This window comes from Eleutherodactylus coqui, chromosome 6, assembly GCF_035609145.1.
Source record: "Eleutherodactylus coqui strain aEleCoq1 chromosome 6, aEleCoq1.hap1, whole genome shotgun sequence".
NCBI classification, from domain to species: Eukaryota; Metazoa; Chordata; class Amphibia; order Anura; family Eleutherodactylidae; genus Eleutherodactylus; species Eleutherodactylus coqui.
Window position 1 is genome coordinate 215,837,039 of NC_089842.1, and position 27,959 is coordinate 215,864,997.

The window sequence follows — 27,959 nt, forward strand, 5'->3', positions numbered from 1 at the left end:
CCTGAGCACATTGTGATCTCAATAAAGGTTTAGCAACCACAATCAACGTTCACGGCTGGGTTTCAGCTGTCAAAGCAGCCGGCACCTGCTATTTTTGGGGCAGGCTTGGCTCGCAGGCCCGCTCCACACAAATCCCGCCGCCAGAGGGTGTACATGAAAATGGTTAATTATAAAGGGTCCTTTTACACAGCTCAATATGAGCCAGAAGATGAGACCGACACTTGTGTAAGTGGCCTTCACACAGGCCGATTCATGCAATCGCTCATCCGCCATACACACACATGCTTTATACGGGGAGATGCGTCGCTGACACTGATGAGGTTTGGTGCCACATAAAAGATGTGATCACCTGACAAGCAGCAATTTAAAGAAGTAACGTGTAATATCCTAAAGCTGTCGGACAATATCTAGTCCCAAGATTCAAGGAACAAGCACTTGTTATTACTGACCCCCAAAGTCATCCGTTCTCTTCGCCTCCTGTACATCACTGTAAGCCCTTCTATTTCTGGCCTCTTTACAAATCATGTACCAAATGTAACATAACCCGGCCTCACTTTCTGGTACTGACCGATCTAGACACCGGATGGATGACCGAATACAGAATCCCGGATATAAAATGTGTGATCAGTGACCAACCCTCATTAGTGGCAGATATATAGGGTCATGGTTCTCCCTGTACTTTCACTGCAGTGCTGGATATAGCGCCATTTTTGTTTGTGTGGCTGTATCTGGCACGGCAGCTCAAGCACAGCTCAGCCCTAGTCACATGAGCTGCAGTGCTGTGCTACCATACACTAATATATTCCGATGAGTAGAGATTATTGTTGTATAGGATAGCTTCTCCTTATGTAGGACACATTTCCCGTTAATGTTTGGCATGTTGTCAACAACCACAACTGGAGTTCCCCTGTGCAGCGCTGCCTCGTCAGCTAGTCAGGGGTTACCAGGAAGTTCTGGGGGAAGTTTGGATCTGCTGCGCGTTTCTCCTGATCTGTAATCACAGGGGATTTTTGTGAGAATATTGGAAGTTTAGGCTGACGGAGATGAGAGTCAATAGCCAAGAAGTGTCAGATGTTTTCTGGCCACAAGCAGCTCGTCTGTTACCAGCAGGATGGAGTTGTCGCTGGTCACACTGGTCTTGTTCCTGCAAGCAGGTGAGTGCGGTGTGGTCACCGGGGTGGGATACGATAATTAGGGTCTGAGGAAGTTCCATGCTGCCTTAGTCAGCTGGAACATAGAGCAGCAGAATGAGGTTACTGCAGAAGTTATGGAATGTATGAAGTCACGGAGGTTGGGTTGGGTCTCCTCCCTCGTTGCAGGGGTCCCATTACTCCAGGCAGAGGGCTTCCTCCACAGTTCTGTAGACCCTCAATTGTAATGACAGGGCCTGTCTGTAATGCTTTATTTACCGACATTATTTCTGGACTCTCCAATGAGGACTGTAGCCCAACATTTTGCACTACGGTCGGATCTCTATTACATAAGTCATTCTTGGATGGTGGGCTATTTACAACCAGCTGGATGAATTATCTCTTATGTTACATGTACCAATAAACTGCCTTCAGGGAGAACCGAGAAATGTGCGCATCACAGGCCACACTCCCTTCTTACATGTGATAAGCGCCCATAGTAATAGGTCTCTTTTTGTGGCCTCTCAGTAACAAGCTCTGCATTTGTGGCCCCTCAGTAATAAGCCTTCTTAGTAATAATTCTTTATTTCTGCCTCCGAATTTAATAAACCCTTATAGTAATAAGCCCCCATTTGTGGATCTTTAATCACCTGGTCTGTCTGGCCTGCAGGGAGTGCATCTCTCTGCCTATAACTGCAAGAAAAGAGCTCATGACTGCTGATACGCCTTTCGGCGGACTGTATCGGCGGGCTATATATGAAGACAGATCGTGGGTTTATCTTTCTCCATACACCGCAGCTGCTGGCTGTTTTTTACAGCCAACACCCGGCGGCAACAGTTCCGATGAGCCAAGCGGCTGATAAGAGCTGTTAACACTTTATATGCCGCAGTTAATTTTGAAAGCAGCATTTAAATCCACCAAACAATGTTCGGGGTTCCCGTACGGCCCTCCATGATGATATCGCGGGGAGGGGGGCAGGTGTTATAGGAGCTGGGGGCCTTCTTTAAGGTCCTATTGCTGTCATGGCAGAATGTCTATCAAGCCATACCCATGGGGTGGCTTGATGGACTGCCTGCCCAATAGCAGTATGATGTAATGTTGTGGCATTACGTCATACTGTAGGAGCGATCAAAGCATCACAAGTTGTTGTCCCCTCTGGCGACTAAAAGAAAGAGTAAGAATAAGAGCAATAAAATTTTACTAATTATTTTTTAAAAAGTTAAAAAAAACCTTTTGCCATATTTATAATAAAATAATCTAAATAATAAAACAAAAATACGTATTTGGTATCGCTGCGTCCGTAAAAGTCCGATCTATGAAAGTAGCACATAATTTACCCCACACGATGAATGTTTAAAAAAAAAAAAAATGCAATAAAAAGCGATCACAAAATCATATGTACTCCAAAATGGTACCAAAGGAAACTACGGGATGTCCCACAAAAATTGAGCCCTTGCACAACTATGTCAATAGAAAAAGAAAAAGCTATTGTGCACAGAAGATAATGGCAAAAAATAATTTTAAAAACCCAAATATCTTTGAAAAAAAAATACGTAGTGCGGCATAAAAACCTATATAAGTTTGGTATCTTAGTAATCGTACTGACTCATAGAATACATTTATGCCATTTTTGATGCAGTTTGTGCACCGTAGAAACAAGACGCAATGAAAGATGGTGGAATTTCATTTTTTTTTCCAATTCTTTCGACAAAGTTTTTCAGTACATTATATGATACATTAAATAACATCATTGAAAAATACAACTTCTCCCACAAAAAAGCAAGCCCTCATACAGCGACGTCGATGGATAAATAAAGGAGTTATAATTTTTTTAAAGGGGGAAAAAAAAAATAAATTTGAAAAATGGAAAAAAGCTTTGTCTCTAAGAGGCTAACAAGTGCAGGCAGGACTCCTCCGCTTCCGAAGCTGCCTCGGAGACTTGCCAACTCTTCTAGGATTGCAGGTTTTTTCCTGGGACAGTTGGCAAGTATGATTTATGTGTATGTGTTTTAACTAGCACATTTATTTACAGAACTCATTAGATTCAGTCTTTGTTTACATTTAGTTTCCTCTGGAGGAGACTCTCACTATTTTTGGTGATATTTGCCTGGTCTTTATTGTTATATAGTAATCCCTAAAATTGTTATTTTGTCATTTTAACCCTTTGCAATCCAATTTTGGATTCAGGGTTTTCTAGAGGGATCTCTCTTTCTGCCATTATACAATGGCGCCATCTGCTGGCTAGAGCCAGTACCGCAGTATGGGACATGCTGGAGAGGCCCCCAGACAACAGAGCGGCCAGTAATTTACAGTAAGAATACCCTGCCGGACGTCTTCCGACATCAAAGCTGTACAGCCTTCAATCAGAATGTCTTCAGACGTCAGACAGTGGATTGGAAAGGGTTAAACATTTTTACTTTTTACCTTTTCAATGTACTGTATTTTTTGTGCAGTAAAGTATCATATTTAATTCTACCTGTTTATGGTAGGCATGCACACTTTCGTCTAATATATTACTTTAGTGAGCGCTATAATGGCCCCAATACCACAATCGTTTTAATGTTTTCTGGGAAGAATGCAATAAATGTTAAAGGGCCACTCCGGTGATTTTATTTTCATTCATGATGTAGCTAGCCCCCGAGGATATAAACCCATCGTTTAAAAAATCAAGCCACTAGAAGGAGTTGCCGTTTTGCTGTAAAAACTACCATGCAGTTCCATCTCTGGCTGATGTGTAAATGCTCAGAGTTGTGGTGATCAGATGAACGGTCTTGTCACCTGAGGCCCTAAAAGTGGTTCCCCACTTGGCCTATAAAAGGCTCTCTGAGGCTCCTTGAGTGTAGTGACTTCTTCTTTCACTTCTGTAGAGCTTGCTGACCACTAGACACCTCTATAACGCAGAGAATAGATTTCACACTGTTACCAGAGTCTGAGAGGGGCGCATTATAGAAATGTGAGAGTCTGGATGGTCGTATCCATGTATTGTCCCCCACCAGCCGTTCTGACCGGACTGTTAGGAAATGTTGGGAGCAGTAGATGGAGGCACACAAGGTGACCGGGCTCAGGACCCCCTACAGACCACCAGTAGAGAGGACCAGACTGTTAGGAGGTGTTGGGTCCAGTGGATGTGTGAGGGCACACAAGGTGTCCGGGCTCAGGACGCCCCCTACAGACCACAAGTAGAGAGGATCATCTGACCAGACTGTTAGAAGGTGTTGGGATCAGTGAATGTGGCATGGCACACAAGGTGACCGGGCTCAGGATGCCCCCGACAGACCACCAGCAGTAAGGAGTGTCTGACCAGACTGTTAGGCCGCCTGCAGACGAGCGGGTCGGATCCGGCAGCGAGAATTCTCGCCGCGGGACCCGACCCCAGAGCCTGCAGAGACGAGCGCGTACTCACCCTCGCCTGGCGGCCCCGGCTCTTTCAATTGCCAGCTGCCGCGCAGCCGGCGCATGCGCAGACCGGAGCCGGCGGCCGGGTGAGTGCGAGTCCCGCACAAAAATAGGACATGCCGTGGTTTGTTTGCCACGCGAGATTTCGCACGGCCAAACCGCGGCCGTCTGCATAGGAGTGCGTATTGTAATGCACTCCTATGCAAACTTTCAGTGGCGGAAATCCCGCGGGAAAAACCGCCGCGGGATTTCCGCCCGTGTGCAGGCGGCCTTAGGAGGTGTTGGGACCAGTGAATGTGTCAGGGCACACAAGGTGACCGGTCTCAGGATGCCCCCTACAGACCACCAGTAGAGAGGAGCGTCTGACCGGGCTGTTAGGAGGTGCTGGGACCAGTGGATGGGGACACAAGGTGACCTGGATCAGGACGCCCCCTACAGACCACCAGTAGAGAAGATTGTTGACAAGCACGAGCAGCTTCTACTACTTTATTGTCTGCCATCCAGAGAGAGGTGGCACCATCGTTACACCACAGCTCACCACAGCTCATCCTCTTGACTGTATACCAATGGTTTGTATTTCATTTACGTCAGTTTCCCAACTCCAGTCTTCATAACCCTCGACAGTTCATGTTTTCAGGATATCCCATAGTAAGAACACCTGTGGCAATGTCTGAGGCACCAACAATAATTACATCACCTGTGCAATACTGAGGAAATCCTGAAAACATGACCTGTTGGGGGTCCATGAGAACTGCAGTTTGGGAAATACTGATTTAGGTGAATATATAAGGTAATGATGATAATTACCTTAGGCAAAAATGGTACAACTTGTAGCTAAGGGCTCGTTGACACGGGTGTATGCGTAAAACACTGCAAGTCTTCCACAGCGTTGTACACATAACAGCCCATACGCTCTGCCATAGATACCACATACGGGCTGCATATGGCACTGCGCATGCCCGAGTATGACGCATCACAGACATGTCCAATGTGATTTTTTCTTTTTGCTTTTAAATTCCTATGTCGGTTCAAAGCGGGGATGCATATGGAAATGCTGCCCGTAGACAATGCATACATATGGACAGCGTTTCATAGAAGGGCTGTATATGATATGCAGAGAAATAGATTTATTGATACGCAATGCCCACACGCAGGTATGAATAGAAGAATGAAAGTCCAATGACTTTCATTGTCTTTGTTCAACACAGGGATATACACATGCGTAATGCGTGGTGACAATACTCCCATGTGAACAAGCCCTTATGCTATGCTGATTAGAGATGAGCGAGCACCAAAATGCTCGGGTGCTCGTTATTCGGGACGAAATTTTCGCAATGCTCGAGGGTTCGTTTCGAGTAACGAACCCCATTGAAGTCAATGGGCGACCCGAGCATTTTTGTATTTCGCCGATGCTCGCTAAGGTTTCCATGTGTGAAAATCTGGGCAATTCAAGAAAGTGATGGGAACGACACAGCAACGGATAGGGCAGGCGAGGGGCTACATGTTGGGCTGCATCTCAAGTTCACAGGTCCCACTATTAAGCCACAAAACCGGCAAGAGTGCCCCCCCCCCTCCCAACAACTTTTACTTCTGAAAAGCCCTCATTAGCAATGCATACCTTAGCTAAGCACCACACTACCTCCAACAAAGCACAATCACTGCCTGCATGACACTCTGCTGCCACTTCTCCTGGGTTACATGCTGCCCAACCCCCCTCCCCCCTGCACGACGCAGTGTCCACAGCGCACACCAAACTGTCCCTGCGCAGCCTTCAGCTGCCCTCATGCCACACCACCCTCATGTCTATTTATAAGTGCGTCTGCCATGAGGAGGAACTGCAGGCACACACTGCAGAGGGTTGGCACGGCTAGGCAGCGACCCTCTTTAAAAGTGGTGGGGCGATAGCCCACAATGCTGTACAGAAGCAATGAGAAATATAATCCTGTGCCACCGCCATCAGGAGCTGCACACGTGGGCATAGCAATGGGGAACCTATGTGCCACACACTATTCATTCTGTCAAGGTGTCTGCATGCCCCAGTCAGACTGGTAATATGTACCTTAACAGTAACCGTGTTGGTGGTAATGTGGTGGTGACTGCGGACCTAGTAGCGCGGTTGTATTTTGTTGGTTTTCGGAATGTGGCCAGGATTAAGTGGGCCGTGGCGGGGGATGTTTTTGAGGCACTACGTGTCCTCTCCACGTGTCCGTGGTTATATGCACCTTAACAGTAACCGCGTTGGTGGGAAATGGCCTCGCCGCCATCATGTCTTTGGGAAGCCTCTGTTTCCACACCCCAGAGACATACCATTAGCAGCGGTATAGGCAGAGCCCATAATTCGTAACATTTCAGCCGTAGCATTAGGACAGGCCCCACTAACATATCACTAGCAGCATTATATGGGGAGCACAGTATTAGTTCCATTTCAGTAATAGTAGCACTCAAGACAGGCCCCAGTAACAATTCCGAAGCAGCAGTATAGTGGGAGCGCAGTCTTCGTTCCATTTCAGTAATAGTAGCACTCAAGACAGGCCCCAATAACAATACCAAAGCAGCAGTATAGGAGGAGCATAGTCTAAGTTCCATTTAAGTAATAGTAGCAGCCTACACAGGCCCCAGGAACAATTCCGAAGCAGCAGTATAGTGGGAGCGCAGTCTTAGTTCCATTTCAGTAGCTGCAGTATAGCCAAGGCCCAAGTTACATTTATGTAGCTAAAGTTTAGGCCAACCCCACACACCTTTCTGTACCATGAGTGCAGGCGAAGAACATAGAAATTGCTATGATTACACTGTAGGTGAGGGCCCAAAAAAATTGGTGTACCAACAGTACTAATGTACCTCAGTAAAAATTGGCCATGCCCAACCAAGATGGCAGGTGAAACCCATTAATCGCTTTGGTTAATGTGGCTTAAGTGGTAACTAGGCCTGGAGGCAGCCCAGTTTAACGAAAAATTGTTTCAAGTTAAAGTTCCAACGCTTTTAAGAGCATTGAAACGTATAAAAATTTTTTAGAAAAATTATATGAGTGAGCCTTGTGGCCCTAAGAAAAATTGCCCGTTCAGCGTGATTACGTGAGGTTTCAGGAGGAGGAGCAGGAGGAGGAGGAGGAATATTATACACAGATTGATGAAGCAGAAATGTCCCCGTTTTGGATGGTGAGAGAGAACGATGCTTCCATCCGCGGGTGCAGCCTACGTATTGCTTAGGTATGGCTGCTGTCCGCTGGTGGAGAAGAGAAGTCTGGGGAAATCCAGGCTTTGTTCATCTTGATGAGTGTTAGCCTGTCGGCACTGTCGGTTGACAAGCGGCTACGCTTATCTGTGATGATTCCCCCAGCCGCACTAAACACCCTCTCCGACAAGACGCTAGCCGCAGGACAAGCAAGCACCTCCAGGGCATACAGCGCTAGTTCAGGCCACGTGTCCAGCTTCGACACCCAGTAGTTGTAGGTGGCAGAGGCGTCACAGAGGACGGTCGTGCGATCGGCTACGTACTCCCTCACCATCCTTTTACAGTGCTCCCGCCGACTCAGCCTTGACTGGGGAGCGGTGACACAGTCTTGCTGGGGAGCCATAAAGCTGTCCAGGCCCTTAAAGACTGTTGCACTGCCTGGGCTGTACATGCTGCTCGATCTCCGCACCTCCCCTGCTACCTGGCCCTCGGAACTGCACCTTCTGCCACTAGCGCTGTCGGATGGGAATTTTACCATCAGCTTGTCCGCCAGGGTCCTGTGGTATAGCAACACTCTCGAACCCCTTTCCTCTTCGGGAATGAGAGTGGGAAGGTTCTCCTTATAGCGTGGGTCGAGCAGTGTGTACACTCAGTAATCCGTAGTGGCCAGAATGCGTGTAACGCGAGGGTCACGAGAAAGGCATCCTAACCTGAAGTCAGCCATGTGTGCCAGGGTACCTGTACGCAACACATGGCTGTCCTCGCTAGGAAGATCACGTTCAGGATCCTCCTCCTCCTCCTCCTCCTCCTCAGGCCATACACGCTGAAATGATAACAGGCAAGCAGCATGGGTACCGTCAGCAGTGGGCCAAGCTGTCTCTTCCCCCTCCTCCTCATCCTCCTCATGCTCCTCCTCCTGAACGCGCTGAGATATAGACAGGAGGGTGCTCTGACTATCCAGCGACATACTGTCTTCCCCCGGCTCTGTTTCCGAGCGCAAAGCGGCTGCCTTTATGGTTTGCAGGGAACTTCTCAAGATGCATAGCAGAGGAATGGTGACGCTAATGATTGCAGCATCGCCGCTCACCACCTGGGTAGACTGCTCAAAGTTTCGAAGGACCTGGCAGATGTCTGCCAACCAGGCCCACTCTTCTGAAAATAATTGAGGAGGCTGACTCTCACTGCGCCGCCCATGTTGGAGTTGGTATTCCACTATAGCTCTACGCTGCTCATAGAGCCTGGCCAACATGTGGAGCGTAGAGTTCCACCGTGTGGGCACGTCGCACAGCAGTCGGTGCACTGGCAGATTAAACCGATGTTGCAGTGTCCGCAGGGTGGCAGCGTCCGTGTGGGACTTGCGGAAATGTGCGCAGAGCCGGCGCACCTTTACGAGCAGGTCTGACAAGCGTGGGTAGCTTTTCAGAAAGCGCTGAACCACCAAATTAAAGATGTGGGCCAGGCATGGCACGTGCGTGAGGCTGCCGAGCTGCAGAGCCGCCACCAGGTTACGGCCGTTGTCACACACGACCATGCCCGGTTGGAGGCTCAGCGGCGCAAGCCAGCGGTCGGTCTGCTCTGTCAGACCCTGCAGCAGTTCGTGGGCCGTGTGCCTCTTATCTCCTAAGCTGAGTAGTTTCAGCACAGCCTGCTGACGCTTGCCCACCGCTGTGCTGCCACGCCGCGCGACACCGACTGCTGGCGACGTGCTGCTGCTGCTGACACATCTTGATTGCGAGACAGAGGTTGCGGAGGAGGAGGAGGAGGAGGGTGCTTTAGTGGAGGAAGCATACACCGCTGCAGACACCAGCACCGAGCTGGGGCCCGCAATTCTGGGGGTGGGTAGGACGTGAGCGGTCCCAGGCTCTGACTCTGTCCCAGCCTCCACTAAATTCACCCAATGTGCCGTCAGGGAGATGTAGTGGCCCTGGCCGCCTGTGCTTGTCCACGTGTCCGTTGTTAAGTGGACCTTGGCAGTAACCGCGTTGGTGAGGGCGCGTACAATGTTGCGGGAGATGTGGTCGTGCAGGGCTGGGACGGCACATCGGGAAAAGTAGTGGCGACTGGGAACTGAGTAGCGCGGGGCCGCCGCCTCCATCATACTTTTGAAGGACTCCATTTCCACAACCCTATACGGCAGCATCTCAAGGCTGATAAATTTGGCTATGTGGATGGTTAACGCTTGAGCGTGCGGGTGCGTGGCGGCGTACTTGCGCTTGCGCTCAAACACTTGCGCTAGCGACGGCTGGACGGTGCGGTGCGAGACATTGGTGGATGGGGCCGAGGACAGCGGAGGTGAGGGTGTGGGTGCAGGCCAGGAGACGGTAGTGCCTGTGTCCTCAGAGCGGGGTTGGATCTCAGTGGCAGGTTGGGGCACAGGGGGAGAGGCAGCGGTGCAAACCGGAGGCGGTGAACGGCCTTCGTCCCACCTTGTGGGGTGCTTGGCCATCATATGTCTGCGCATGCTGGTGGTGGTCAGGCTGTTGGTGGTGGCTCCCCGGCTGATCTTGGCGCGACAAAGGTTGCACACCACTGTTCGTCGGTCGTCAGGCGTCTCTGTGAAAAACTGCCAGACCTTAGAGCACCTCGGCCTCTGCAGGGTGGCATGGCGCGAGGGTGTGCTTTGGGAAACAGTTTGTGGATTATTTGGTCTGGCCCTGCCTCTACCCCTGGACACCGCACTGCCTCTTGCAACCTGCCCTGCTTCTGCCCGTGCCTCCCCCTCTGAAGACCTGTCCTGTGTAGGCGTTGCACACCAGGTGGGGTCAGTCACCTCATCGTCCTGCTGCTCTTCCTCCGAATCCTCTGTGCGCTCCTCCCTCGGACTTACTGCCCTTACTACTACCTCACTGCAAGACAACTGTGTCTCATCGTCATCGTCCTCCTCACCCACTGAAAGGTCTTGAGACAGTTGCCGGAAGTCCCCAGCCTCATCCCCCGGACCCCGGGAACTTTCGAATGGTTGGGCATCAGTGACGATAAACTCCTCTGCTTGGAGAGGAACCACTGCTGCCCAATCTGAGCAGGGGCCCGAGAACAGTTCCTGGGAGTCTGCCCGCTTCTGAGCATGTGTCAGTGTAGTGGAGTGAGGAGGCTGGGAGGAAGGAGGAGTAGCAGCCAGAGGATTTGGATTTGCAGCACTGGACGGCGCAGAACTGTGGGTGGATGATAGCTTGCTCGAAGCACTTTCTGCCATCCACGACAGGACCTGCTCACACTGCTCATTTTCTAATAAAGGTCTCCCGCGTGGACCCATTAATTGTGCGATGAATGTGGGGACGCCAGAAACGTGCCTCTCTCCTAATAGCGCAGCAGTCGGCTGCGATACACCTTGATCAGGAGCTCGCCCTGTGCCCACACCCTCACTTGGGCCTACGCGTCCTCGGCCACGTCCACGTCCACGTCCACGTCCTCTAGGCTTACCCCCTACCCCTCAGCATGCTGTATTACCAGTGATTTCCCAAGCAGTAAATAAATTGGCGCAAGCCTGCAGGACAAATAGAATGTTTCCCTTTTTGGGAAACGGAGGGCCCACTGACTATATTCAATCAGATAAGATATGTGTTGCACCGAAATGCAGTTATATGAAGTGCAGCAGAGCGGAGACTTTTCACAGGCAGCAAATAAATTGGCGCAAGCCTGCAGGACAAATAGAATGTTTCCCTTTTTGGGAAACGGAGGGCCCACTGACTATATTCAATCAGATAAGATGTGTTGCACAGAAATGCAGTTATATGAAGTGCAGCAGAGCGGTTACTTTTCCCAGGCAGGAAATAAATTGGCGCAAGACTGCAGGACAAATACAATTTTTCCCTTTTTTGGAAACGGAGGGCCCACTGACTATATTCAATCAATAATATATGTCTTCTGGCCCTGCCTACACAATTCTCTCCCTGTAGTATTACTGCAAGGCGCAATGCTCTGCAGACAGCCGATTTTGAAAAGAAAAAAATATGCAACACTGCTAACAGCAGCCTGCACAGTACTGCACATGGATAGATGTGGCCCTAAGAAGGACCGTTGGGGTTCTTGAAGCCTACACTCACTCCTAACACTCTCCCTACCTAAGCACCACTTCTGTCCCTGTAGTATTACTGCAAGGCGCAATGCTCTGCAGACTGCCGATTTTGAAAAAAAATAAATTTGTGCAACACTGCTAACAGCACCCTCCACAGTACTGCACACGGATAGATGTGGCCATGAGAAGGACCGTTGGGGTTCTTGAAGCCTACACTCACTCCTAACGCTCTCCCTACAGCAGCAGCAGCAGCAGCACTTTCCCTCAGCTAACTCAGTCACAAGGCATCTGAGGCGAGCCGTGGGAGGGGCCGACCTTTATACTCGGGTGACATCTGATCGCCCCAGCCACTCACAGCAGGGGGGTGGTATAGGGCTTGAACGTCACAGGGGGAAGTTGTAATGCCTTCCCTGTCTTTCAATTGGCCAGAAAAGCGCGCTAACGTCTCAGAGAGGAAACTGAAAGTAACCGGAACACCGCGTGGTGCTCATTAAGAGTAACGAGCATCCCGAACACCCTAATATTCGCACGAATATTAAGCTCGGGCGAGTACGTTCGCTCATCTCTAATGCTGATACAACATGGGATTGATATGAAAGTGAAAGCTACATTTTTACCATCAAGATAGTGGCTAATAAGCATCAGACAGGGGGCTGCACTGCATGGATGTGGCTGCAATACACAGGAGATCTCCAAAGTGTGACAGGTAAGGGACCAGGGATAGAAAAATGTTTTCGCCTAAGTGGTTCCTTAAATTTTGGTTTACAGTACTGCATTTCACCATTGTTTGATGTAAATATTTTCCACGGGCCTCAATGCAACAGCCCCTTTTTTAAAACATGCTTGGGGCAGCAGGTGGGGAGCGGAGGGGAGAGAGAGAGATCTCTCTCACCCTCTCCCCCACCCCCCGCATGGTGCTGGGATGAGTAAACAGTTACTCGAAAAGACCGATGCTCTCTCGAGCAGCAGCCCTAAACGAGCGTGCTCGCTCATCTCTAGAAGAAATTCCATCATAACAGTTATAATCCGTAATGTCTTATATTGTATTTTGTAACCTTTTGTTTTTGCTATCTGTATATTACAATCTTGTGTTTCTTTTTGTGCAGGTACCATTTGTCGAATGGAAAAGGTTATCCAGATAATAGGACACAAAGGAGGAGCCGCACATTTGCCTGCCATAGTGCCAGCTGGATTTAGCACCAAGGATGTCTTCTGGAGACACTTGCTGCCAACAGATCACTTGGTGGCTTCCTTCTCCAGAGGATCATTTGACACAACCTATCAGTCTTCTTTCTATGGGAGGGTTCAGCTTCTTCACAATTTCACTTTGGTTATCCTAAATCTAGAACTGAAGGATACCGGGATATTCGCCTGCCAAATGGTGGACACCAAAGGTCACATGAGGCTTCATCGGTTCCACCTAACCATCTATGGTGAGTGATCTAGTTGGGAGGAACAGTTGATGAAGCTTATAATGTATGTTAAGATGAAATTGACATCCAAGTAGCTCCAAGCCATAAAATCCATGTATTTTGTCCTAGAAGTGGTGGTGAAGCCAGACGTCCAGGTGTATGCTTCCAGAGGAACCATGGAGTGTTCTGTTTTTTTGGCCTGCAATACGTCAACAGGAAGCAATGTGACTTACAGCTGGATGACAGACACCGGACTGGGCCTTCCTCTAAATAGAACCTATACATTACACGATGACAGTCGAATACTTAGGACTCTCCTCAGTCCAAGTGATCATGAGGTTTCCTTCACTTGTATTGTAATGAATCCTGTCAGCCAAGAGAAAACAATTATATCGCCATGGACCCATTGTTTCACCAAACCAGGTAAAGTGATCTTTAAGGTCTCTTTGAGGCCAACAATGAATGGAGAAGTAGTAAATATGGCCTAGATGAGGAGTATTTGAAGGGGGACTAACTTTTTTGATAATGTCTGCTCATCTACTAGCTTGTGTTAGTCTCATTATTTCTGTAATGTACTTATATAAAAATGTTGTTGCTTTACCCCTGTAAATCATGTTTGAAGCTACCACTAGGGGGTCTCCCTTCCAGCTTCTGTGCAATCCACTCTCTTACATTAGGCACAGAGCTTCTGTAGTAACAACGACACAGGGACATTTCCTTAGCGGTGTGGGGAGCAACTATCTTCACAGGCGGCTCCTGTGCACTGAGAGGCTGTAGGCAGATAGATCTGTATACATTGTGATAACGTTCTTACCTGTCCCTGCCTCACCTGGGGTTCTGTGCGACTCTGGGTGTACAAACATTGTATTGTGTTTACCCACCATTTGGACAGAAATCTGAATTGTCTTGGGAGAGCAGTGGAGTGGGCACTCACATAGTGCCCCCTGCTGATTATACCATGGACTGTGCAATGCAGTGTAGTGACAGGATTGTGAATTTCTACACTGATAGCCTACATAATGGTGGGAGTTAGGTGGAATTGATGTTGAAATGGTGGTAGTGCCAACATTGGCGTATAAGGATCATATGCATCTGACCTATAGAGGTACATGAAAGGGAAAGTTCTCAGACGAGTTTGTATTTATACATGATCCCAGGTCAACCCAAGGTTGGTCCATGCTACTCATGCTCACTAGTGGAGGTGAAAAGTTGAGCTGGAAAGTAAGGAACATGAGTATGTATGGCTATAGGAATACAACCTGGGATCCTCACTTGTGCCCTGAATGGCTGGTTACCAATTCTCACAAATCTTATTATATGGCATCAGGAATGCACGTTGGTGGTCACCTCACTTGCGGAGTCAATCACAGTGACAATTGATCATTAACATCCTTTATAAAATCGCCTATATAATGTTATTGAGGAAACCAGGGGATATATATTTTGTATATTTGACTCATTTGGTACATTTTCTCTCATACAGAACCCAAGAATGGTTTCTCCAGCGGTAAAGTCGTCTTGTTCATTGGGATCTTTCTTGTGGTCACATTTACTTTCATGATGTTCCTAGTCTTTTTGTTAACAAGAGTCTCAGGTAAGGAAAACCCTGACGTTGATAGGGTAATTGTCTCTATGTCCCTAAAACCCCAATTACAAAAAAGTTGGGACACTGTGTAAAATGTAAATAATTTAAAGAGGTTTTATAGGCAGAGCCTACTATCAGTGTTGCGATACATCAGGGTGAGAGCAGAAGCTGCTGCTATGATCCCTGTGTAGTGGCCAGCGCTTGTAATTGCAGGCAAGCTCCTCTCAGTGAAATCAATGGGAGCCATGCATGTAATTGCAGGCGCACTTCCATTGATTTCACTGTAAGCTGCCCCTGCAATTACAAGCGCCGGACACTATATAGTGGTCAGAGCAGCGGCTTCTACTCCAACCCCAGTGTATCCCAGCACTGACAGCTGGTGCTGCCTGAAAAACCCCTTTAAGAAATTAAATGCAGTAATTTGGAAATTTGGTATCGCCATATTTTATTCACAGCAGAACATAAAACGTATATCAGAGGGAAAAGAGGGACCATTTTCCATTTCATTTAAATAAACTCATTTAGAAACTGATGACAGCAACAAATTTCAGAAATGCACAAGGGACAAAGCTGATGGTCAATATAGGATGCTCGAGGTCTACAGGTTCTCAGGTGACACTGCATTGAAAACAGGTGTGATTCTGTAATGCCAGTCACTGCTGGGCCCAGGAATACTTCCAGAAATCATTGCCTGTGAACACAGTTCACCGTACAATCCACAAATGCAAGTTACAGCCGTATCACGCAGAGAAGAAGCCATATATCACCACATACAGAAATGCCGGCGTCTTCTCTGGGCCAAAGCTCATTTATAATGGACTGAGGCAAAATGGAAAACTGTTCTGTGGTCAGATGAATCAAAATTTGAAGTTCCTTTTGGAAACCACAGATGCTGTGTCCTGCAGACTCAGGGAGAGGGACCATCCAGCTTGTTATCGGGGTACAGGCTGCATCTCTGATGGTATGGGGTTGCATTAGTAACTGTGGCATGGACAACATATGCTCCATCCAGACAATATCTCTTTCAGGGAAGATCTTGCATATTTCAGCAAGACAATGCTAAACCACATACCGTATACACCACAACAGCATGGCTTCACAGAAGAAGAGTCCGGATGCTGAACCGGCCACCTGCAGTCCGGACCTTTCACCAATAGGAAATATTTAGCACATTATGAAACAAAAAAATCTAGCAAAGTTGACCCAGAACTGATGAGCAGCAAGAATCTTACATCAGACAAGAAGGGAAAAACATTCCTCCCCCAAAGCACATCAATTGGTCTCCTCAGAAGAGGGGATGCTACACAATAGTAGACACGGCCCCGCCCAACTTGTTTGAGATATGTTACTGCTTTCAATTTCTAAATGTTTTTTTTTTTTATTAAATGGAAAGCCCCTCCCCCTTCTTCTTATATGTGTTCTACTATGAATAAAATATGGTTAGATGAGATTTCCAAATCATTGCATTCTCTTTTTATTTACATTTCTTTAAATTTTAGACAGTGGCACAACTTTTTTGGAATTAAGGTTGTACAAGGTACCTACAAAGCGTCCTTAAAGGGGTTGTCCCGCGGCAGCAAGTGGGTCTATACACTTCTGTATGACCATAATAATGCACTTTGTAATATACATTGTGCATTAATTATGAGCCATACAGAAGTTATAAAAAGTTTTATACTTACCTGCTTCGTTGCTGGCGTCCTCGTCTCCATGGTGCCGACTAATTTTCGCCCTCCGATGGCCAAATTAGCCGCGCTTGCGCAGTCCGGGTCTTCTGCAGTCTTCTATGGAGCCGCTCGTGCAGAATGCAGGCTCCGTGTAGCTCCGCCCCGTCACGTGCCGATTCCAGCCAATCAGGAGGCTGGAATCGGCAATGGACCGCACAGAAGAGCTGCGGTCCACGGAGACAGAGGATCCCGGCGGCCATCTTCAGCGGTAAGTATTGAAGTCACCGGAGCGCGGGGATTAAGGTAAGCGCTCCGGTAAGCTTTCTTTACCTCCCTGCATCGGGGTTGTCTCGCGCCGAACGGGGGGGGGGGGGGGGGGTTGAAAAAAAAAAAAAACCCGTTTCGGCGCGGGACAACCCCTTTAAGGGGTTGGCAAGAGTCTCTGTATTGTTGTTTCTCCTCCTGTAGACTTGTTTGCAGCTGTAAGTCTATAAAGTATCCCTCAAACCCTGCAGGTTCTCCTTGCTCTCCTAAATTTCAGTACTTGCATGGGCCATTTAGAGGCTCTCTATACACAATGCAACTTACCTCTATAAAGCTATCTTGAAGATGCAATTCTGAGTCTGTGATCACTTCTCAGCCGTCTGGCTATGATCAGTGGGTATGAATGTAGTGTGGATCATAAAGGTTTAGTGTGCATGGAGAGCTGAAAGGTAGCCCTATGAGTCACTGGATGAAAGCTATGGGTTGAGTAACTCTGCGCCCTACTCCCTTCCATGTCAGTATTAGGCCTGGCCAAGTGTTATTTAATTACGTATTGTGAGTGCAATGTATGTGCGCATAATACATGGTGAACTTCGCTAAGTGAGAGAGTGGGAAATTTAAGAAAAAATGATACAAGGAAGAATGTGCATGGCAGCATGTGTGAGATACACTGTTATGCACAGTTAAGAAATTGCTGCCATGAGCGACAATATGCCGTCTCACACAGCTGTAAAACACTGCACTGTACATGCAGCATTTTACCACATGGTTGTGTAAGCACAGCCTTTCTGTCAGTTTTTAAATTGCTTCCAGCCAGGGGTGCTGCTGTAGGGCACTAGTGCAGGAGGGAGCCCAAAAGCCCCTCTGCCACATAAAAAGACACCAGTATTATAAATAGCTTACAGTTGGTGGGTTCCTGTTATATATTGTGAGATTTTGTACTAGGTCAATTTTATTTTTTCTAGTCATTTTGTTTGGAAACTAGGAGGCTCAAAAAGATCAGAGTCTTAAATTCTGCTGACAGGTCTCCTCTTCTAAGAGTCTTCTTTCTTCTAATGGCGTCTTCTCTTCTGCTATCAGGTCTCCTTTTCTGAGAGTTCCCTCCATTTCTGCTGACAGGTTTCTTTTACTGAGAGTCTTCTCTTCTGCTGACAGGTCTCCTCTGTTGAGAGTCTTCTGCTCTCCTGTTGACAGGTCTCCTCTTCTGGGAGTTTTCTCCTCATCTGCTGACAGATCTCCTCTTCTGGGAGTCTGCACCTCTTCTGTTGACTAGTTTCCTCTTTTGGGAGTCATCTTCTCTTCTTCTGACAGGTTTCCTCTTCTGGGAGTCTTCTCTTCTTCTGTTGACAGGTCTCCTCTTCTGGGAATCTTCTCCTCTACCCGTTGACAGGTTTCATCTTCTGGGTGTCTTCTCTTCTGTTGACTGGTTTCCTCTTCTGGGAGTTGTCTTCTCTTCTGCTGACAGGTTTCCTCTTCTGGGAGTTGTCTTCTCTTCTGCTGACAGGTTTCCTCTTCTGGGAGTCTTCTCTTCATCTGCTGACAGGTCTTCTCTTCTAGGAGTCTTCTCTTCTATTGTTGACAGGTTTCCTCTTCTGGGAGCCTCCTCTTCTGTGAATCCTCTCCTCTACCCGTTGACAGGTTTCCTCTTCTGGGTGTCTTCTCCTCTGTTGACAGGTTTTTTCTTCTGGGAGTCTTCTCTTCTGTTCACTGGTTTCCTCTTCTGGGAGTTGTCTTCTCTTCTGCTGACAGGTTTCCTCTTCTGGGAGTCTTCTCTTCATCTGCTGACAGGTTTCCTCTTTTAGGAGTCTTCTCTTCTTCTGCTGACAGGTTTCCTTTTCTGGGAGTCTTCTCTTCTTCTGCTGACAGGTCTCCTCTTCCGAGAGTCTTCTGCAGCAGCTCCCTTGCAGACAATACCACATCTAGAAGGGCAGATCTCTTTCCTTTCTTATATACATAACGATTAGAGATGAGCGAGCACCAAAATGCTCGGGTGCTCGTTACTCGGAACGAACTTTTCGCGATGCTCGAGGGTTCGTTTCGAATAACGAACCCCATTGAAGTCAATGGGCGACCCGAGCATTTTTGTATTTCGCCGATGCTCGCTAAGGTTTTCATGTGTGAAAATCTGGGCAATTCAAGAAAGTGATGGGAACGACACAGCAACGGATAGGGCAGGCGAGGGGCTACGTGTTGGGCTGCATCTCAAGTTCACAGGTCCCACTATTAAGCCACAATAGCGGCAAGAGTGGGCCCCCCCCCTCCCAAAAACTTTTACTTCTGAAAAGCCCTCATTAGCATGGCATACCTTTGCTAAGCACCACACTAGCTACAACAAAGCACAATCACTGCCTGGATGACACTCCGCTGCCACTTCTCCTGGGTTACATGCTGACCAACCGTCCCCCCTCCCCCCCACAGCGCACACCAAAGTGTCCCTGCGCAGCCTTCAGCTGCCCTCATGCCACACCACCCTCATGTCTATTTAGAAGTGCGTCTGCCATGAGGAGGAACCGCAGGCACACACTGCAGAGGGGTTGGCACGGCTAGGCAGCGACCCTCTTTAAAAGGGGCGGGGCGATAGCCCACAATGCTGTACAGAAGCAATGAGAAATAGAATCCTGTGCCACCGCCATCAGGAGCTGCACACGTGGGCATAGCAATGGGGAACCTATGTGCCACACACTATTCATTCTGTCAAGGTGTCTGCATGCCCCAGTCAGACTGGTAATATGTACCTTAACAGTAACCGCGTTGGTGGTAATGTGGTGGTGACTGCGGACCTAGTAGCGCGGTTTTATTTTGTTGGTTTTCGGAATGTGGCCAGGATTAAGTGGGCCGTGGCGGGGGGATGGTGGGGGGGCTCTCTTGTAGTGTCGGTAAAGGTGAAATTCTTGGACTGCCACCAGACGAACCAATGCAAAGGCATTTGCCAAGAATGTTTTCCCTGTTGGAGGAGGAAGGGGGATGTTTTTGAGGCACTACGTGTCCTCTCCACGTGTCCGTGGTTATATGTACCTTAACAGTAACCGCGTTGGTGGTAATGTGGTGGTGACTGCGGACCTAGTAGCGCGGTTTTATTTTGTTGGTTTTCGGAATGTGGCCAGGATTAAGTGGGCCGTGGCGGGGGGATGGTGGGGGGGCTCTCTTGTAGTGTCGGTAAAGGTGAAATTCTTGGACTGCCACCAGACGAACCAATGCAAAGGCATTTGCCAAGAATGTTTTCCCTGTTGGAGGAGGAGGGGGATGTTTTTGAGGCACTACGTGTCCTCTCCACGTGTCCGTGGTTATATGCACCTTAACAGTAACCGCGTTGGTGGGAAATGGCCTCGCCGCCATCATGTCTTTGGGAAGCCTCTGTTTCCACACCCCAGAGACATACCATTAGCAGCGGTATAGGCAGAGCCCATAATTCGTAACATTTCAGCCGTAGCATTAGGACAGGCCCCACTAACATATCACTAGCAGCATTATAGCGGGAGCGCAGTCTTCGTTCCATGTCAGCAATAGTAGCACTCAAGACAGGCCCCAGTAACAATTCCGAAGCAGCAGTATAGCGGGAGCGCAGTCTTCGTTCCATGTCAGCAATAGTAGCACTCAAGACAGGCCCCAGTAACAATTCTGAAGCAGCAGTATAGCGGGAGCGCAGTCTTCGTTCCATGTCAGCAATAGTAGCACTCAAGACAGGCCCCAGTAACAATTCCGAAGCAGCAGTATAGCGGGAGCGCAGTCTTCGTTCCATGTCAGCAATAGTAGCACTCAAGACAGGCCCCAGTAACAATTCCGAAGCAGCAGTATAGCGGGAGCGCAGTCTTCGTTCCATGTCAGCAATAGTAGCACTCAAGACAGGCCCCAGTAACAATTCCGAAACAGCAGTATAGCGGGAGCGCAGTCTTCGTTCCATGTCAGCAATAGTAGCACTCAAGACAGGCCCCAGTAACAATTCCGAAGCAGCAGTATAGCGGGAGCGCAGTCTTCGTTCCATGTCAGCAATAGTAGCACTCAAGACAGGCCCCAGTAACAATTCCGAAGCAGCAGTATAGCGGGAGCGCAGTCTTCGTTCCATGTCAGCAATAGTAGCACTCAAGACAGGCCCCAGTAACAATTCCGAAGCAGCAGTATAGCGGGAGCGCAGTCTTCGTTCCATGTCAGCAATAGTAGCACTCAAGACAGGCCCCAGTAACAATTCCGAAGCAGCAGTATAGCGGGAGCGCAGTCTTCGTTCCATGTCAGCAATAGTAGCACTCAAGACAGGCCCCAGTAACAATTCTGAAGCAGCAGTATAGTGGGAGCGCAGTCTTAGTTCCATTTCAGTAGCTGCAGTATAGCCAAGGCCCAAGTTACATTTATGTAGCTAAAGTGTAGGCCAACGCCACACACACTTCTGTACCATGAGTGCAGGCGAAGAACATACAAATTGCTATGATTACACTGTAGGTGAGGGCCCCAAAAAATTGGTGTACCAACAGTACTAATGTACCTCAGTAAAAATTGGCCATGCCCAACCAAGATGGCAGGTGAAACCCATTAATCGCTTTGGTTAATGTGGCTTAAGTGGTAACTAGGCCTGGAGGCAGCCCAGTTTAACGAAAAATTGGTTCAAGTTAAAGTTTCAACGCTTTTAAGAGCATTGAAACATATAAAAATTGTTTAGAAAAATTAGATGAGTGAGCCTTGTGGCCCTAAGAAAAATTGCCCGTTCAGCGTGATTACGTGAGGTTTCAGGAGGAGGAGCAGGAGGAGGAGGAGGAATATTAGACACAGATTGATGAAGCAGAAATGTCCCCGTTTTGGATGGTGAGAGAGAACGTAGCTTCCATCCGCGGGTGCAGCCTACGTATTGCTTAGGTATCGCTGCTGTCCGCTGGTGGAGAAGAGAAGTCTGGGGAAATCCAGGCTTTGTTCATCTTGATGAGTGTTAGCCTGTCGGCACTGTCGGTTGACAGGTGGGTACGCTTATCCGTGATGATTCCCCCAGCCACACTAAACACACTCTCTGACAAGACGCTAGCCGCAGGACAAGCAAGCACCTCCAGGGCATACAGCGCTAGTTCAGGCCACGTGTCCAGCTTCGACACCCAGTAGTTGTAGGGGGCAGAGGCATCACCGAGGATGGTCGTGCGATCGGCTACGTACTCCCTCACCATCCTTTTACAGTGCTCCCGCCGACTCAGCCTTGACTGGGGAGCGGTGACACAGTCTTGCTGGGGAGCCATAAAGCTGGCCAGGCCCTTAAAGACTGTTGCACTGCCTGGGCTGTACATGCTGCTCGATCTACGCACCTCCCCTGCTACCTGGCCCTCGGAACTGCGCCTTCTGCCACTACCGCTGTCGGATGGGAATTTTACCATCAGCTTGTCCGCCAGGGTCCTGTGGTATAGCAACACTCTCGAACCCCTTTCCTCTTCGGGAATGAGAGTGGGAAGGTTCTCCTTATAGCGTGGGTCGAGCAGTGTGTACACCCAGTAATCCGTAGTGGCCAGAATGCGTTGAATGCGAGGGTCACGAGAAAGGCATCCTAACATGAAGTCAGCCATGTGTGCCAGGGTACCTGTATGCAACACATGGCTGTCCGCACTAGGAAGATCACTTTCAGGATCCTCCTCCTCCTCCTCCTCCTCCTCAGGCCATACACGCTGAAATGATGACAGGCAAGCAGCATGGGTACGGTCAGCAGTGGGCCAAGCTATCTCTTCCCCCTCCTCCTCATCCTCCTCATGCTCCTCCTCCTCCTGAACGCGCTGAGATATAGACAAGAGGGTGCTCTGACTATCCAGCGACATACTGTCTTCCCCCGGCTCGGTTTCCGAGCGCAAAGCGGCTGCCTTTATGGTTTGCAGGGAACTTCTCAAGATGCATAGCAGAGGAATGGTGACGCTAATGATTGCAGCATCGCCGCTCACCACCTGGGTAGACTGCTCAAAGTTTCGAAGGACCTGGCAGATGTCTGCCAACCAGGCCCACTCTTCTGAAAGGAATTGAGGAGGCTGACTCCCACTGCGCCGCCCATGTTGGAGTTGGTATTCCACTATAGCTCTACGCTGCTCATAGAGCCTAGCCAACATGTGGAGCGTAGAGTTCCACCGTGTGGGCACGTCGCACAGCAGTCGGTGCACTGGCAGATTAAAGCGATGTTGCAGGGTGCGCAGGGTGGCAGCGTCCGTGTGGGACTTGCGGAAATGTGCGCAGAGCCGGCGCACCTTTACGAGCAGGTCTGACAAGCGTGGGTAGCTTTTCAGAAAGCGCTGAACCACCAAATTAAAGACGTGGGCCAGGCATGGCACGTGCGTGAGGCTGCCGAGCTGCAGAGCCGCCACCAGGTTACGGCCGTTGTCACACACGACCATGCCCGGTTGGAGGCTCAGCGGCGCAAGCCAACGGTCGGTCTGCTCTGTCAGACCCTGCAGCAGTTCGTGAGCCGTGTGCCTCCTATCTGCTAAGCTGAGTAGTTTCAGCACGGCCTGCTGACGCTTGCCCACCGCTGTGCTGCCACGCCGCGCGACACCGACTGCTGGCGACATGCTGCTGCTAACACATCTTGATTGTGAGACAGAGGAGGAGGAGGAGGAGGAGGGTGCTTTAGTGGAGGAAGCATACACCTCCGCAGATACCACCACCGAGCTGGGGCCCGCAATTCTGGGGGTGGGTAGGACGTGAGCGGTCCCAGGCTCTGACTCTGTCCCAGCCTCCACTAAATTCACCCAATGTGCCGTCAGGGAGATGTAGTGGCCCTGCCCGCCTGTGCTTGTCCACGTGTCCGTAGTTAAGTGGACCTTGCCACTAACCGCATTGGTGAGGGCGCGTACAATGTTGCGGGAGACGTGGTCGTGCAGGGCTGGGACGGCACATCGGGAAAAGTAGTGGCGACTGGGAACTGAGTAGCGCGGGGCCGCCGCCGCCATCATAGCTTTGAAGGACTCCGTTTCCTCAACCCTATACGGCAGCATCTCAAGGCTGATAAATTTGGCTATGTGGACGGTTAACGATTGAGCGTGCGGGTGCGTGGCGGCGTACTTGCGCTTGCGCTCCAACAGTTGCGCTAGCGACGGCTGGACAGTGCGGTGCGAGACATTGCTGGATTGGGCCGAGGACAGCGGAGGTGAGGGTGTGGGTGCAGGCCATGAGACGGTAGTGCCTGTGTCCTGAGAGGGGGGTTGGATCTCAGTGGCAGGTTGGGGCACAGGGGGAGAGGCAGCGGTGCAAACCGGAGGCGGTGAACGGCCTTCGTCCCACCTTGTGGGGTGCTTGGCCATCATATGTCTGCGCATGCTGGTGGTGGTCAGGCTGTTGGTGGTGGCTCCCCGGCTGATCTTGGCGCGACAAAGGTTGCACACCACTGTTCGTCGGTCGTCAGGCGTCTCTGTGAAAAACTGCCAGACCTTAGAGCACCTCGGCCTCTGCAGGGTGGCATGGCGCGAGGGGGCGCTTTGGGAAACACTTGGTGGATTATTCGGTCTGGCCCTGCCTCTACCCCTGGCCACCGCACTGCCTCTTGCAACCTGCCCTGCTGCTGCCCGTGTCTCCCCCTCTGAAGACCTGTCCTGTGTAGGCGTTGCACACCAGGTGGGGTCAGTCACCTCATCGTCCTGCTGCTCTTCCTCCGAATCCTCTGTGCGCTGCTCCCTCGGACTTACTGCCCTTACTACTACCTCACTTCAAGACAACTGTGTCTCATCGTCATCATCCTCCTCACCCACTGAAAGGTCTTGAGACAGTTGCCGGAAGTCCCCAGCCTCATCCCCCGGACCCCGGGAACTTTCCAATGGTTGGGCATCAGTGACGATAAACTCCTCTGGTGGTAGAGGAACCACTGCTGCCCAATCTGAGCAGGGGCCCGAGAAAAGTTCCTGGGAGTGTTCCCGCTCCTGAGTATGTGTCATTGTAGTGGAGTGAGGAGGCTGGGAGGAAGGAGGAGCAGCAGACAGAGGATTCGGATTTGCAGCAGTGGACGGCGCAGAACTCTGGGTGGATGATAGCTTGCTCGAAGCACTTTCTGCCATCCAGGACAGGACCTGCTCACACTGCTCATTTTCTAATAAAGGTCTCCCGCGTGGACCCATTAATTGGGCGATGAATGTGGGGACGCCAGAAACGTGCCTCTCTCCTAATCGCGCAGCAGTCGGCTGCGACACACCTGGATCAGGAGCTCGGCCTGTGCCCACACCCTCACTTGGCCCTCCGCGTCCTCGGCCGCGTCCACGTCCTCTAGGCCTACCCCTACCCCTCAGCATGCTGTATTACCAGTGATTTGATTTCCCAGGCAGGAAATAAATTGGCGCAAGCCTGCAGGCCAAATATAATTTTTTCGCTTTTTTGCAAAGGGAAGGCCCCACTGCGGATATTCAATGAACAATACGTTTAATTAATAACTGTGGTGTGGCCCTGAAAAAGTGTCACACAACTTTAGTGTAGCAGAGTTATTAACTCTGGCAGAGCAGGTATTTGCCAGTCAGGAAAGACAATGGCGCAAGCCTGCAGTAAACCGTAGCTGGTTGCGTTTGATTTTTGTACGTTCTCCACGCAGCACACACGTACACGGAGACCTTAGGACTGACACAGGCAGGCCAAATATAATTTTTTCCCTGCTTTTTTGCAAAGGGAGGGCCCCACTGCGGATATTCAATGAACAATACGTTTAATTAATAACTGTGGTGTGGCCCTGAAAAAGTGTCACACAACTTTAATGTAGCAGAGTTATTAACTCTGGCAGAGCAGGTATTTGCCAGTCAGGAAAGACAATGGCGCAAGCCTGCAGTAAACCGTAGCTGGTTGCGTTTGATTTTTGTACGTTCTCCACGCAGCACACACGTACACGGAGACCTTAGGACTGACACAGGCAGGCCAAATGTAATTTTTTCCCTGCCTTTTTGCAAAGGGAGGGCCCCACTGCGGATATTCAATGAACAATACGTTTAATTAATAACTGTGGTGTGGCCCTGAAAAAGTGTCACACAACTTTAGTGTAGCAGAGTTATTAACTCTGGCAGAGCAGGTATTTGCCAGTCAGGAAAGACAATGGCGCAAGCCTGCAGTAAACCGTAGCTGGTTGCGTTTGATTTTTGTACGTTCTCCACGCAGCACACACGTACACGGAGACCTTAGGACTGACACAGGCAGGCCAAATATAATTTTTTCCCTGCTTTTTTGCAAAGGGAGGGCCCCACTGCGGATATTCAATGAACAATACGTTTAATTAATAACTGTGGTGTGGCCCTGAAAAAGTGTCACACAACTTTAGTGTAGCAGAGTTATTAACTCTGGCAGAGCAGGTATTTGCCAGTCAGGAAAGACAATGGCGCAAGCCTGCAGTAAACCGTAGCTGGTTGCGTTTGATTTTTGTACGTTCTCCACGCAGCACACACGTACACGGAGACCTTAGGACTGACACAGGCAGGCCAAATATAATTTTTTCCCTGCTTTTTTGCAAAGGGAGGGCCCCACTGCGGATATTCAATGAACAATACGTTTAATTAATAACTGTGGTGTGGCCCTGAAAAAGTGTCACACAACTTTAGTGTAGCAGAGTTATTAACTCTGGCAGAGCAGGTATTTGCCAGTCTGGAAAGACAATGGCGCAAGCCTGCAGTAAACCGTAGCTGGTTGCGTTTGATTTTTGTACGTTCTCCACGCAGCACACACGTACACGGAGACCTTAGGACTGACACAGGCAGGCCAAATGTAATTTTTTCCCTGCTTTTTTGCAAAGGGAGGGCCCCACTGCGGATATTCAATGAACAATAACTGTGTTGTGGCCCTGCCTACACAATTCTGTCCCTGTAGTATTAATGCCGGGTGCAATGCTCTGCACAGACGATTTTTTGAAAAAAAAAAAATATGCAACACTGCTAACAGCAGCCAGCACAGTACTGCACACAGTTAAATTTGGCCCTAGAAAGGACCGTTGAGGTTCTTGAAGGCTACACTCACTCCTAACACTCTCCCTGCCTAAGCACCACTTCTGTCCCTAATACCGGGTGCAACGGTCTGCACTGCCGATTTTGAGAAAAAAAATAAAAATTTCCACTGCTAACAGCAGCCTGCACACACGTAGATGTGGCCCTAAGAAGGACCGTTGGGGTTCTTGAAGCCTACACTCACTACAAACACTCTCCCTACAGCAACTCCAATAGAACAGCACTTTTCCTCACTAACTCACACGGCATCTGAGGCGAGCCGCGGGAGGGGCCGACTTTTATACTCGGGTGACACCTGATCTCCCCAGCCACTCACTGCAGGGGGGTGGTATAGGGCTTGAACGTCACAGAGGGAAGTTGTAATGCCTTCCCTGTCTTTCAATTGGCCAGAAAAGCGCGCTAACGTCTCAGAGAGGAAACTGAAAGTAACCAGAACACCGCGTGGTACTCGTTACGAGTAACGAGCATCCCGAACACCCTAATATTCGCACGAATATCAAGCTTGGACGAGTACGTTCGCTCATCTCTAATAACGATGCATATTGGTTTTTCTACTCACAGGTAAACATAACTTTAAAAGAAGAAGAGAAAAGATTGATGAAGAGACGTTACAACACAATGAAGAGACCGGAGGACAAGAAAGAGATTTAGAATTAGAGAACAGCGATGAGAGGTTTCTACAAAGAGAGACGTCTCTGTAGCATAGAAGAGACAAAGGCCAAGGAAGTGACAGATCTGCTGATTACCACCTGCTATAGAATGTGACCCAGGATTAATGTAGAGATTGAGAGTGTATATCATGTGATACTCACTGCTGAGCCAGTGTATCTAATCCTGTCATGTGTGATACTGTCTGCTGAACTGGCATATCTAATCCTGTCATGTGTGATACTGTCTCAGGGAACCACACAACACTACATTCCTCATGTTAAAAGGATTGTCCCACAAAACAAGTTACTTCCTATTGATAGGCTATGAGATAACCTACTGATTGGTGGAGGTCTGTGTGCTGGGGCCCTCACTGTTCCCAAGATTGAGGGTCCGGTGCTCTGCTGCTTCATTCATTTAAATGGGACTGCCATAGATATCTGAGTACTTTCTCCAACAGTCCCACTGAAATGAACGGAGCTGCAGCGCACATCTCTGACCACCGCTATGTTCAGTGAGGGACACCTCGGATCCCTGTTCTCTGGATCTGTGGGGGTCCCAGCAGTCAGACCCTACCATTAGTAAGTTAACCCCTATTCTGTGGGTAGGGTTAACTTATTTTGATGGAACAACCCCTTTAAATACATCAAGCAGTTATCTGTAGAATTTGTACAATGATGGTGCTGTACTTTGTATCATGTTTATACTGTAACAAATATAAATCTATTTTTCTATTTATATTGTCATTTCTTTATGTTC

General features: G+C 49.2%; 1 protein-coding gene across 2 annotated transcripts; it reads left to right on the forward strand.

Moving 5' to 3' along the window:
• The first annotated feature begins 848 nt into the window (after positions 1 to 848).
• LOC136631589 (SLAM family member 8-like) lies at positions 849 to 27,938 on the forward strand. 2 transcript variants are annotated; one of them, XM_066605870.1, is made up of 5 exons: positions 849 to 1,154; positions 12,820 to 13,146; positions 13,255 to 13,548; positions 14,609 to 14,719; positions 27,114 to 27,938. In XM_066605870.1, the coding sequence occupies exons 1-5, from the start codon at positions 1,112 to 1,114 to the stop codon at positions 27,251 to 27,253; spliced, it is 915 nt and encodes a 304-aa protein (XP_066461967.1). In that variant the 5' UTR covers positions 849 to 1,111; the 3' UTR covers positions 27,254 to 27,938. The 2 variants fall into 2 exon arrangements, with proteins under 2 accessions (XP_066461967.1, XP_066461969.1); XM_066605872.1 differs by having other exon boundaries at positions 13,258 to 13,548.
• The last annotated feature ends 21 nt before the right edge of the window (positions 27,939 to 27,959 follow it).

Excerpts from the sequence above, each read along its gene's own strand:
- LOC136631589 (XM_066605870.1), top strand. The coding sequence starts at position 1,112 with ATGGAGTTGTCGCTGGTCACACTGGTCTTGTTCCTGCAAGCAG. Across the intron at positions 1,155-12,819 it reads GGTCTTGTTCCTGCAAGCAG|GTACCATTTGTCGAATGGAA; the intron begins GTGAGTGCGGTG and ends CTTTTTGTGCAG. Across the intron at positions 14,720-27,113 it reads TTTGTTAACAAGAGTCTCAG|GTAAACATAACTTTAAAAGA; the intron begins GTAAGGAAAACC and ends TTCTACTCACAG.